The sequence below is a fragment of the Dufourea novaeangliae genome, unplaced genomic scaffold, assembly GCF_001272555.1.
Source record: "Dufourea novaeangliae isolate 0120121106 unplaced genomic scaffold, ASM127255v1 scaffold13, whole genome shotgun sequence".
Classification (NCBI taxonomy): domain Eukaryota; kingdom Metazoa; phylum Arthropoda; class Insecta; order Hymenoptera; family Halictidae; genus Dufourea; species Dufourea novaeangliae.
In genome coordinates, this window is record NW_015373884.1 from 108,500 (window position 1) to 122,482 (window position 13,983).

General features: G+C 32.0%; 2 protein-coding genes across 2 annotated transcripts; one reads left to right on the forward strand and one right to left on the reverse strand.

Moving 5' to 3' along the window:
- Positions 1-3,342: 3,342 nt before the first annotated feature.
- LOC107191197 (TATA-box-binding protein) lies at positions 3,343-4,619 on the forward strand. Its single transcript, XM_015580211.1, has 5 exons — positions 3,343-3,547; positions 3,625-3,731; positions 3,914-4,157; positions 4,265-4,463; positions 4,543-4,619. The coding sequence occupies exons 1-5, from the start codon at positions 3,449-3,451 to the stop codon at positions 4,617-4,619; spliced, it is 726 nt and encodes a 241-aa protein (XP_015435697.1). The 5' UTR covers positions 3,343-3,448.
- A 1,038-nt stretch (positions 4,620-5,657) lies between these two features.
- On the reverse strand, positions 5,658-13,066 carry LOC107191937. The gene is made up of 5 exons (XM_015581126.1): positions 13,002-13,066; positions 11,752-11,841; positions 9,354-9,702; positions 5,961-6,151; positions 5,658-5,786 (listed from the first exon to the last, which is right to left on the reverse strand). Exons 2-5 carry the CDS (start codon positions 11,821-11,823, stop codon positions 5,715-5,717), a joined length of 684 nt encoding a protein of 227 aa, XP_015436612.1. The 5' UTR covers positions 11,824-11,841; positions 13,002-13,066; the 3' UTR covers positions 5,658-5,714.
- Between the last annotated feature and the right edge of the window lie 917 nt (positions 13,067-13,983).

The window sequence follows — 13,983 nt, forward strand, 5'->3', positions numbered from 1 at the left end:
ATATATTCACTATATACGAAAATCTCTTATTTGTTATTTTGCAATATTATTTTAAATAACCAAATATTTGGCAAATAAATCATTTAGAAATAATTTATTTCTGAAATAACATTTTGGAATTTATTTGCATACATCCTTATTTTCAAATAAACTTATCTGTTATTTTATTTGGAATAAATATTGGCTCTTTTTATTTGTAGTTTTCATTTCAAATCAAAAGTACCCAAACCTGCTTTATATGGAATGAGAAGACCTTTTTTTAATACGTTTAAAACGAACGGACAGAGGAGAATCCGTTTGCCACATGCAGCAGCGATCTCTTCGATTTATTATTATTATTTATCATTCACTTTTGAGAAAACAAGACTAACAATAAAAATTCATTCATCACCAGTTATAAACATCTGTGTATGACAGAATGATCACGTAGTCCGTTTCAAAATTGGCTGCAGACAAAAAAATGTTCCATAATGTAAATAATATTGATTTCTCCGCAACATCCATAATTATTACAAATGTCAATGTAACGAAATATCTTTTATGTAATGTTTGTGGTGTAATAAAAATCTGTGTTTCGATTACGTTTTTGATACATATTGCTCACTTATATGTAATAATATAGAATAAAAATATACTATTTGTCCGATATTTGAAAATATACAAGCGTTCGTTGGCACTGTTAAACTGTTGTAATAACAATGGAATAATAAAATAATTTTCTCAAATGGACATAATAATACATATACATATTCATAAAAACAATATCAAACACAATAACTTTTTTGTACACGACAAAAAACTAATAAGTCCATCGGGACTAGAACCCAAGACTCCTTTCTAATACGTCTACTTTACAGCGAACGGACGGAAGAGAATCCGTTCATGACCATGGTCCCTTAGATGATTTTCCGACGTACCGAACACTCATGATCTGACAACATTGCGTACTTGAGACTCGACAACACTGTAGAAGTTAGACTAGTTGAGCTCGAATGGATTTAACGTAGTTCACAAATTCACCGATCTCATAACGTAGAGGGCAGCAGAAAATCCTTGACATTTTACACTATCGGTATTTCAGAACATGAGACACGAAGTCCCATAAGATGATAGGTCTATCTTATACCTCGTCGGTGCCTACAGTAACGTAAGTACGGATCGCTTTATAGCTTGGTTCTTTTAAGCATTTTCTTCTTTGCGAATATTCTTGACAATAGACAATAACCTACAAGTCCCAACATATGGTCGATAGTCGGTTGCATCCTCGGAAATAGTTGAAATAACAAAAAACAAACAACACTTTTCAGTGCTCATTTTTAATTTACTCAAACGGGAATGATCTCTCTACGTTCACACTAATTATAACAGCACTTTTCAGTGCTCACGTTTCAATTCATATAGAAAGTATCTTTCCATATTCATAATAAACCAAATGGCACTTTTTAGTGCCACTTTCTTCAAAAAATTAACGAAAAATATTCATTCTCTATTTTGAATATTTAATTCCATGTTTTTCTATTCACAGCCTTCGAACCAGCCAGTAATCATTACTACAATTTCATGTATGCACATATTCAAATGTATGTGGGAACGGATGAAAATGAAGAAACAGCAGGTGACTATGTAGGTGATGTCTCAAGAATGTCAGATGACAACATTTGGGTAATCGTCGTATAAATAATATATATAGCCTACATATGTATTATTTTGTAAAAATTGTAAACATTATTGAAATCATATTGTAAATAAATATTTTCGAGAAATTTAAAAAACATTTAATTGCCAAAACCCGCTAGGTTATACCGTAAGACTGCTCTATTTATAACGTTAATCTGTAGCAATCTGTGGTGACATTATGCACACGGCCTGGTGGGTTTATGATATTAGCTTATATTGCAGACTGCTCTGTTCACGGCAGTTAATTTGCTATTACGTTCTACAGCAGAGTTACTGTGTTTATGCTGTGAATCTGACGTTACGTTCTAAAGCAGAGTTACTGGTCTCATGCCGTGAATCTGACGGCATATACATACAGAATGCAACGACAGATGTATATGATTCTGACGTTAGTTTGCTCATGGGGTTATGTCATATATGCAGAAATTATTCATACAATTAGATGTTATCCTTACAACCCTACTGATTATTACCCTAAATATTCGTACAAAAATCTATTAGATTTAACTGCAATAGTTTGAAAATTTCTTTATTGTCGGAAATTTCGACAGTAATGAATTTCTACAAGCTGTTTCAGTGGTAGGGTACTTTAAATTATATTAATTAATATAGTCTATGTATAAACATACTGTAGTGGGGTTCCGCCACATAAGCCTTCGTTGTTGAGAAAATTAAGAATACATTTTTTTGGTGGTGGGATGAAACATAATTTGAAATATTCAAGCCAAGGTCGGTGTGGTCGAGTCGGTAAAAACGAGTATCTTGCAATCCGGAAGTCGGCAGGTCTACTTCCGCCTACCCTGTTGAGCTTTTCTTCACATGAATTATTTTTTTTTAATTCTTACATGATTTATATTTATTACTGTTCCGTTGAAATTATTCTGAAGTAAAATAACATTTATAAAATTAATTATATTTCATTTACTTATGGGTAAAATATGTCGGACCCACATAATAGATATATAATAACTGCAATAATGAATAAATAATATATAAGTACTCGGCTACACCGGTCTTCCATGTTTGAAATTATGTCTCACCCTGCCCTCTAAAATATTTATTGTTAATTTTCTCAACAATGAAGACTTATGTGGCGGAACCCCACTAAAGTTTCTTTGTGCAGAGTCTATATTAATTAATATAATTTAATATCCCCTACCACTGAAACAGCTTTTAGAAATTCATTACTGTCGAAATTTCCAAACTATTGCAGTTAAATCTAAAAGATTTTTGTACGAATATTTAGGGTAGTGATGAATAGGGTTGTAAGGATAACATCTAATTGTAAAAATAATTTATGTTTATACTATATAACATGTATGAATATAATAAAAAATTTAAATATTGAAGTGGAACACATTTATTTTCTTCTTTTTAAATGCCTTACAAATGAATATTTTTCAAATTTCTATTTTACTGAGAAGTTACAAAGTGAAATTACAAAATAATTAAAAATAAAAAGTAAAACCGCCGTATTGGGGTCTGAACAGTGAGAGACGTTTGTGTAACTGTGGGAGACGTCGGTAGACATAGTGGGAGATAATGGTACGTCGGAGTGGGAGAGTGGTGGGGGTAAACAGTACCACGATTCTGGCATCATTGGGTTGCAGATGGCGTGCAGATGATGGGAAGTGATGGGAAGGTGCAGGTTGGGTGCAGGTTGGGTGCACTTCAGTCTGGTTGGTGGTGTTGGTGTTTGTTCGAAATGGTCGTGGTTCCATGCGATTAGCAGAATTTTGTAATTATTTGATAGTAAATAGATACAAATACAATGACTACGGTCATGCAAGAGAACAACGAATTAAAGAGGTTACTCGGTAATCCAGCAAAAAATGCTGGCGAGGAAGGCTCGATGGCACCACCACAAACGGTAATATATGACATATGTTAAGTTGATGAATTGTTAAGTGTACATTTTTTTACTTTATACTAATATTTATATTGCAGACGAATGTTCCGCGGCCGAGCACGTCCCAAAATATGAATCCTCAGACAATGATTAGTCCGATGATACCAGCTAATAGTACAAAAGAAGTTATAGAACCTTGTTTGCAGTAAGTGAGAAAATTATACTTAGTAAACACTATATTTTCCTTATGGAGATAAATAGTTACTGTATAATTATAGAACTGTGACATTCATTTTCAATATTGTATTATATAGATAATAGTTAAACTTATTTTCTGCTACAAGAAAAATTAACGATGACTATTGCAATCAAAAACTTCTTTCTTAGGAATGTAGTCTCCACTGTAAATTTAGGTATGGAATTATCACTCATGTACATTAATACAAGAACAAGAAACTCTGAATACAATCCAGCAAGATTTACGGGCTTGATCATGAGAATTCGTAATCCTAGGGCAACAGCATTAATTTTTAATTCTGGGAAATTAGTGTGCACTGGAGCAAGATGTGAAGAAGATTCCTATTTAGCAACAAGAAAATTTGCTCGAATAATTCAGAAACTAGGATTTGCAGTAAGATACATGCATTATATTATGATCATTGTACTCTAAGAATGAAAATTATAAATATGTTTTGTTGTTTCTTTATGTTACATTGTGTTTCGGTGGTTTTCCAATAGGTAAAATTTTATAATTTTAAAATACAAAATATAGTTGCCACTTGTGATCTGAAATTTCCAATTAAACTAGAAAACTTAAATCATATACATGGTCAGTTTTCTAGCTATGAACCTGAACTTTATCCTGGTCTTATATACAGAATGGTATCACCAAGAGTAGTGTTACTTATATTCGTAAATGGGAAAATTGTATTGACAGGTAATTTTTATGTGAAGTACATGCTTTGTGTTTTCTCACTATTGTAGCAAGACATTTATGTATGTTTTTAATGTTTCAGGAGCAAAGAATCGAGGTGAACTACAAGATGCATTGAATAATATATATCCAATACTAAAAAGTTTTAGGAAACAGTAACAGTATTATCAATTTTTAATACTTTTTTACGAATACACAAAAGTTTTATAAAAGCAGTTGAAGTTCTGTATGTGTTAGGTAGTCTGATCATTTATTTAAGTCATCTCATCAACATAATTTATTATTAAAATATCGTTATTTATTGGCAATCAGAGAGTGTGTATAAAAGTATCTTTTGTTTGTGGAAAACAAACAAATTGTAATTAATCTTGTGTAATATATCGAGTATAATAATTTCATATAAACATTGTACAAATTTTTTTTTATCTATTGTGGTCGCAACAACCAATGTATACAATGTAATATGATAATTCTCTTACATAATATACAAATGTTTTATGTGTATGAAAATAAATATGAGACATTGTTTTACAAAATATATATGTATATATTTCTGAACACTGTAAATAATAAAAACAGTAGTCGGTATTGTATCGCCAAATGAAATTAAAAGTACAATTAATAAATGCAGCGCATTTGTAAGAAATATATAGTTTCTTACCATTTAAGTACAAGATACATGTGTTAAGTAAAACGCGTTGCGCATTATTCATATTTGTTTCAGACTCAAATTTTTTATACTGTAAATTACTTAATGTCATCTCCGTAGTAATAATTATTTTGCAAAACAATAATAGCGTTTCTCCGATTAAGATGTTTGTAATTTCAATAATTAACCAACAATAGACTACATTGTTTTTAAAAACATAACATATTTATAAGATGTTCTTGACTAATACATTTACACACGGCTCACAGAATTCGCGTGTTTCTTATTCACTAATGCAAAGAAAAGTAGTACATGTCACAGCAACTATTGTCGCTGTCTTGCCGTACGGAAGAAAAACACATACAAACTGAACCGTATACATACATATGGGCTTTAAGTTATCACTTTGCATTCACGATGATGGTACATATTAAAATATTTGTATAATCTTAATTAGCATCTGGTCTTTGTAAATTGTTCTAATTACCTAATGGATTACACACATGATAGATCGCGATTAATATACCTTGAAATATTTCAATTTAATATTCTTGGTTTAGATACGCAAAATTTTCTCTCTTAGCAAGTAAGATATGCCGCATGTGTTAGTACACGACATTTATACCTTTTTTCGCTGCAATAGGTAACTTCTCGCCTCTGAAGAATGGATTTTCCTCCTGAAATGAATACTGTACTAGAACAAAATCGATTTCCAATCAAAGGAGAACCACACACATTGTTTCAATGATTTTTGCGGTTTTGTTGCTACAGCGCAAGTAGATTGGTATGTTTCGAATGACAAAAATCATTGACTCATTATGTATATACAATTGATTCGGTGCGTGTCTTACAGCTTGAATTTGATCAACGATTTGATCGAAGTTGGAACTTGGTATATGCATGCTTGGCAGACTGTTGGTATTCGTTGAATCGACAGGACAATACAACATATGCTCAGAATCGCATATGCAATCTTGCGCACTTTGATAGTCCCGACTGAATGCTGCTGTGTTCTCGAAATTTACGATGCAGTTATTTTCATCTGTACAAATCGGATTTATTTAAACATGTAGCAGTGAGCAAACGCAAAATAATTAGTTTACCAAGAAAATTCTTTTTGGTATTCTTGTGCTAGAATGTTCCCAAAATGTTTTAAAGCAAACGTTGCGTGTTAAATTTAAAAACAGAATAATTATTACAAAACAAGAGTAAGCAACCCAGATAGCACATGACGCCTTGAAGATGCCCATTTTACGGCTATTTTAGGTCTAAGGCGCCTTTAAGCCATTTTCAAGGGGTTACGAACTATCTGGGGAGTTGTGGTTCAATATTGTTCAGAACACAAAATGTACTTTAGAATACACAGGGCTGTGCGAATTATTAGACTCAATGTTGGTATTTCAATAATTTTACAGAAATATCAACAAATTATTGAGAAAATAATTGATAATGTATAATCTACATTCGAGATGTTTCATTGTGATACAGACTATGGAAATAATATGAAGGAAATATGAAGCTATAATCAGCAATGATCCTAAGGTAATACTTAACTATGTTTTTTCAAATTGTTTTCCAGTTATAGCACGTTTCCGTCGTTTCAGTTTATCACCTAATTAGAATTTTGTTAAATATTCATTGTGTTTTAATGTATTAAGTATCTGCCCCCTAATAACCAGTTTTGTATAAGTTTCGAGCAAATCGCCATCAATAAATGCCAAAAGTTGTCTAAAAAACCATAGCCATTTATTTCCGCATTTGACTTCGGTTTTGCAGGCAACGCCAGTTGACGAAATGGCAAAGCAAATTGGCAGAAAGTCTTGCAACATGACCTATATCAAATTGAGGACAAAACCGGAACAAGGTTTCCGCAAGCCAATTCGCTGCATATGTTGCTGCCAATTTGCTGCCTATGTTACTGCCAATGTGCGCGCAAGTTGTTTATAGCAAATTTTGCATCAAACTTGTAGCCATGACTGTATAACAGGCATTGGACAAAATTTAGCTCGGTTCAGCTGGCGTTGCCTGCAAAACCGAAGTCAAACGCGGAAACAGATAGCTATGGTTTTTTAGACAACTTTTGTCATTTATTGCTAGCAATTAGCTCAAAACTTGTACACAACTGATTATCAGGGGTTATTCTTACACGTAAAATAATGTTGAAAAGTGTTTTTAAAATTTTGTTCAACTACGATGCAGTAATGAAAAACATTACAGATTAATAACCATACTAAAATATCGTTGTTACAATGAAAAACATTACAGATTAATAACCATACTAAATATCTCCAAGTTTTTACAATTTAAATTTTGAATAAAAAGATTGGCACAAATTCTCGAAGGCCTTATTTTGCTGATCACCGAAATGTAGTCGACTTTTTCTTAGTGTTTTCTCTTACAAATAGTAAACTAACTCACATGATAAATTTACAGAAATCCAGTTCGATTTAAGAACACCTTTCTCTTGCTTATCAGGTTATACTGTTTACCCTTTTGTATTCTGCATAAATTAAAATAATGTAGGTGAAGAATTTTATTTTCTTTCGTTACAAATCCTACAATCGCCACACTCCAGAGTGTGACGAAACGTGGAAAAACGCGCAAAATAAAGAAATACGACTTTTTTTAAAACAAACTAGCGTTGTTTTTTATATTCCCAAAGATTGTTCTATTCCAAATATTCAGGGTCAAAGAATGTTTTAAAAAGAATATGTTTGAAAGTTTCAAATAGCATTGGAATTTTTATTGAAAACTTAATATAAAGAATCTGTACTGAAAAACGATAACACATTAATAATTTTCCATTGCTTTTTCATAAATATGTAATGAACCACAACTTCTAACTTTCTTTAGCGTTATAAAAATATGTTTACCTCTACATTTTTTATCTAACAATGGCACGCTTCTAAGCACTACTTCTGTAATTTTCAGGAAAATTGTTTATCGTAACATATACGGTGCATTGAAAATTAAAAATGTAGTGATATGTAAATGTAGAATAAGGATTAACATTTTCTGTCTAAGCTAATTTTGCATAAAATTAATTTTCATTTTGCGACGGTTTCATTTGTTGGCGACTCGTACCTCTACTTCTGATAAAGACATAATCTGTTCCAGAAATTTCCAAATTGAAAATGAAACAACAATTTTCCCTAAAATGACGACGCTTTGTATCATTGAAATTGTAAGAATTAGTAATCTCAAATATGGCGCGAAACACTGTAATAAACAAAAGTGAAATAGAAGGTGTGCTGTTGCGAACATCCGAGCAGAATCGGCAGAACCGTTAGAACGCTAACACAGTAAAAACGTGCGCAGTAGTATAGAAAAGAAAGTCTGTTAAAATTATATTATTCTTTATACAGCGTGAGCTTGTAAGGAGACTACCATTATATTAAATATAGTTATATATGTATTTTCGATAGTTCGTGTGAAGATTCATTTACCAGTAAAACTCTGCTAACAATTAAAAGTAAAAACCCAACAGAAATATTAAATATTAAATAGTTTCTTTTTAAAGAGATACGCTGTTCACAATAATTACAGAAACTTTGGAAATAGCTCCAATAATTCTTCTTCAAGTTGATGGAAAGGACAACAATCAACACTTTTGGCTTCACGAGTAATGAGTTTACAGAACATTTTGGTCTCAATGTCATCCTACAGTTTGATTATATTATTTATCGTATTCGTCTAATTCAGCTACACTAAATTAATTCTCCGGATACGAAAATTCTAAACGAAGACAGGGAAACGGCACACCAAAATCGTTTTGGCACTCACAAGGCTTCTACGACTACTTTCTTCACCATCTTGAAGAAGAATTACCAGAGCTATTTCCAGGGTTTCTATAACTATCATGAACAATATATCACTCTAAAGGAAACTAATTTCAATAATTGTCGTAAAAAGCGTGAGTGTCATACCAAAAAAGTTGCTGCTTTAACTTCAATTTGGAAACTTTTGGGAGAAACAGTAATATATAGTAAATCCTCGATGAGTGTTCGAAGGCGCCCCGGCACTAACAAGGAGAGGTCTCCAGGTGTAATGCTGACATTTTAATGAGGTGTAGCATATCAATAGAGCTTGGAATTCTGAAGCCAATGATATTTGTTTCAGTCGCATATAACCATTAGTTTATGAAATATTTAATATTCAGTGAAGAGGAGCCTTTAGACAATCATCGAGGATATACTGCATCAACTATCAAGGTTATTGGGGAAGTATAGTCGTGTAACACTTACTCGTATAGCCAACAGGACAAGGATTCGGTGGTGTACAGTATGCCGGTAAAGCGTTCTCAGTTTTTTCGTCCTTAAGATTCTTTATACTTCCAGGCTTGATTTTCTGCCTATTATACGGCTCTTTGTTACGTTGATGACTCCACAAGGAACTATGCCGTAAATATTCTTGATCTCGAATGCTAGGATTAGGATTCAACGTGTCCATGCCGTCGAATTCGGCCGGTAACTCGATGGGAATTTCTTTCGGTTTGTCCTGATACTCCATGTACGAGTCAGCGACGTCCACGAGATCGTCTCCCATTTGGTTAATCAGCTCACGAAGAAAATTATCGGTGAGCAGTTGTTCCTCCTAGGATCGAACGATCGATCAGGGGATTGTTTTTTGTTAGAAATACTCAGAATAGGAATTTAATCCTAAAACAGTAACATGGTGTTATTGGTGAACACTGCCAATATTTAATTCGACGTCGCACGTTTAATCAAGCGTGGAGAAGTGCGTAATTTACTATATTTTTTGGGTAATTAATGTTGATCCTGGATCACTATGCGACGCTAAGGAGGATTGGTGTTAAACAGACTTGGGCAAATTCTGTTTGAATTTAAAATAAAAAATAACTATTTGAAATAATTTATATCGGAACTTTATTTTCAATACTGTTATATGAAAATCGGTTCGTTTGGCAAAAGAAATAATACTGAATATCATATGCAATAATAAGATTTTATTTTAAGAAATCTTTACAGCAATTTGCATTAAGCAAAACCTGCTCTTTGAAAAGTTCATCCGTCAGAGATTTTTGCTTGGGAACATCTATTATTCTCGCGAAAGAAAATAATCATTCTACTGGTGTGGAAGATGGAAACGGGTATTACACTTCAGAAAAATGTTAATAATCAAACTCCGACCTAATTAAGTGATGTAATTTCGAAGAACAATTTTACAGTTATTTCTAAGAATTATTTCAAACGATTAGAAAATAAAATAACATGTTATTTGAAATAATCAAATGATCACAGGCATGGAAATAATTATGAAATGAAATAACATATTATTTGAAATAATATTTCAAATAATATCATTTCAAAAATGCCCAGGAATAATATACAGGGTAGTCTACGCAACTTACACACTTAAAATTACTTCTAAAGTATGCATTGTATGAAAACATTGTTCATATAAAAGTTGCATGGTTTAGAGCGACACATTATGCAGTATTAGTGCATATCATTTTTTTGTAGGTGGAGGCGTTTCGGAGATTTCAAGGTCAACGTCATTATTTCAAATGGAATGCTATGTTTTTATGCCAAAGTATCGAAGAATGTTGAATTCTCAGTAAAAACGTATTGACCTTTGTTAGCTCTAAATCAAATAATTAACGTCTTGAAAATGTACTGTGCATAATATCCAGTTGAAGATTCAATATCAGCAAAGATTGCCGTGAGACAACGCTGTTGACTTTTTTAGTTTATGTTGAGTGCCGTAAAAATGCAACAAGAGCTATAGCTATGTATGCCGAAATTTATCTTGATCGAAATCAGCCATGTTGATGGATATTTGAGGGATTTTGTAAATCGCTTTGAGAAACCGGATGTTTTAATGTTACCAAATGTAGTTACTAAACGGAAATCTTCGCTGATATTGAATCTCCTATTTGATATTACGCACAGTACCTTTTTAAGAAACGAAGTGAAAATATTCGTTAAGTATTAAATTTCATTTACAGACTTCAACACTCCTCGATATTTTAGCATACAAAATATAGCATTCCATTTAATACAACGAAATTGACCTTGAAATCTCCGAAACGCCTGCACCTACAAAAAAATTATATGCACTACATAATGTTTCCATTCACACCATGCAACTTTTCTATAGAAACTGTTTTTATACAATGCATACTTTAGAAGTTATTTTAAGGTGTGCAAGTTGCGTGGACCACCCTGTATACGGTTATGAAGATATTAAAATTTGTGTCACATACGACACCACGTTACGGTGTACAAAACACATGTGTGTAAAATGCAAGTGTGCATTATGCGCTGAAAAAAAATTAGCAATACAATCACAATCACATTGTATTAACTGTACTGAATAAATGTAATTTGTTGATATGAAAGTTCAAATTCATTATAATATTTTATTAAGCATCCATTATACAATTTGTATTAGGTTATTGGAAGTATAAGTACGTCCTTTTAAGTTACAAGTAAAAATAATGTATTTAAGTTCATGTACTATCTGTTATCTATGTTGTATTAAACAAATTCGCATTATAGAATCTCATACATTTGGGTATTTATCAAGAACTTCGTTTACAACCAGTTACTTAATTGGGTGTTACACACGACTCCACGTTACTGTTTACGCAGTAAAGTCAAAAAAGTTGTTACTGTTTACCTTCATCGTAGGTGGTAGATAGACTGTTGCTTGGACAGCAACAACCGTTGAGAGGAACAGGGTCCAGAACATGATTTTAAGAACGTGTATCTTAAACATTCATAGTGTACATTTTATATTATCCCTTTGTAATCGACGATTTTCGTAAATTCCAAGAATATTGTTCGTGTGAAACGAGGTTGACTATTGAAAATTTGAATGCCAGGAAAGGAACAGAACACTGCCCATGTTGAGCAAGTGAATCAGTTTCATGCAACAAGTAAATATACGTTATGATAAATTATACCTCTTACATAATTAATATTTCACACGTTACGTAATTACCAAATATTCTATATAATTCTATTGCGTAACGTTCATTGGATTTATTAGCACTAGAAAAATCCTAATTTCTTGGAACAAATAACAATGTTACGCAATATCAAAATAATTTGACAAAATGGTCTGAAAGTAAACGACTTTGAAAATGATAATGGCATTCATGTAAATTTTAGTCTCTGCATAATGTATCATTTATCGTTGACAATAAACTTAGGTTTCAACAATCTCGTGTATAGACAGTCGTCCGATTTAACTGTATACATCTATTATTTCTCTAACCGTTGAAAATACGTACAAATGTTTCATATGGAAGTTGTTTGATTTCATGGAATAAAAACTTAACAGAATATTTACATTTCTTTTTTAATTGTTATTTACAGAGATTTTAATAACAATGTAATTTTTTTGACTGCAACTGCATATTTGTATTATTGTTATGTTATTAAGCATTTCAAGACGAATTCGAGGATATATTTGAATATAGTATTGGTATTTCATTGTTTCTTGTAATCGATTTTGACAAATTCAAATAGAATTATAAAATATCCAATAAAAATCTGCAAATATAAATATCAAATATACGAAATATTCAGTCTATTTTGAAATACTTAATAATGTGACAATAATAAGAATATTTAGTTCCATTAAAAAAATCACATTATTATCAAAATCTCTGTAAATAATGATTAAAAAGAAAAATTCAATTATAATATCAAGTTTCTCCCATAAAATCAAACTTTTATATGAAACAGTTTTTTCGTGTTTTTAATAGCTAAATAAATAATAGCGTGGTGTACACATAAACTGGACATACTGTACATAGTTTCGTATGAACCCCGGAGCAGGATTTCCGAAAGTATCAATTTCTACAAAATCAGAGGACACGAAATGGACTCTTAGATATTTCGATGTCTTAGAATAGAACTTACCGAAGGCTGTCAAACGATAGGAAGAAGGAACGACAAAACGATCCTCGAGAAAATCCCGTTGTAACTCACAGACTTTGGGTACAGTCGCGCATATGCGTCTTTGTCGCCACTGGTAGCGGCGCTGTGTTCGTTCGGAATCGAGGATATTGATCCGCGTTTTCCGCGCCGCTTTTCCACTGTTTCGGTGCTTATCGTCATTGCCTACGATCTGCACGGCGAGCTACATTTGTGAAACCTAGTCTCGTGATGTCGTTTCTGTAATTAAGAGGTCTTCGCCCCTTTTTCAAATAAAAAATCGTTTTTTATTTGTTATTTCTTTGCACTTTCATCACGTTGCATTAAGTGTTAAAAATATTCTTACATGCAGTTCCGAAATTAATGGACCACCTTTCGATTTTAATGAAATTTGGTAAAATTGTCTTAAATACCAGTGGTGTTCCTAGCATTTGTGTCACCCCTTCTTCCTCAATATTATATAAAATGATTGGTAGTTAGAAAGCATGGATTTAAGAGTTCATGGGGGATATCATTTATTGTTACAACCCAAAACATTAAAAGCCATACATACATACATACATATACCAGGTACCTTAATGTTTATTTTGTGTCATATAAGTGATTTACAATTGAGCATTCACTTCAATGATATTAGGTATTAGATGTAGTAGGTAGAACATTTTCGTTCATAGAAAAATTTATTGAGTTGGTAAACTAAAACATAAAAAATTCTATGGAATGAAATGGATGTTTTCTTATGAGATCCTTATAGCAATTTAATATTTTGGTTCATTAATCATCACAAACTTCAATACAAAAACAGTAGGTGTAAATAAAAAACAACACTTAGAAAATATATATATAAAAAAAAAAAAAAGAATAGTATATAAGTAGCTTTACCAATTGTTTAATGAAAATCTATATTTTTCACAGATTAACTTTCTATTGATAGTATTGCTAAGTCAGACAATCTAGACTGTCTGAT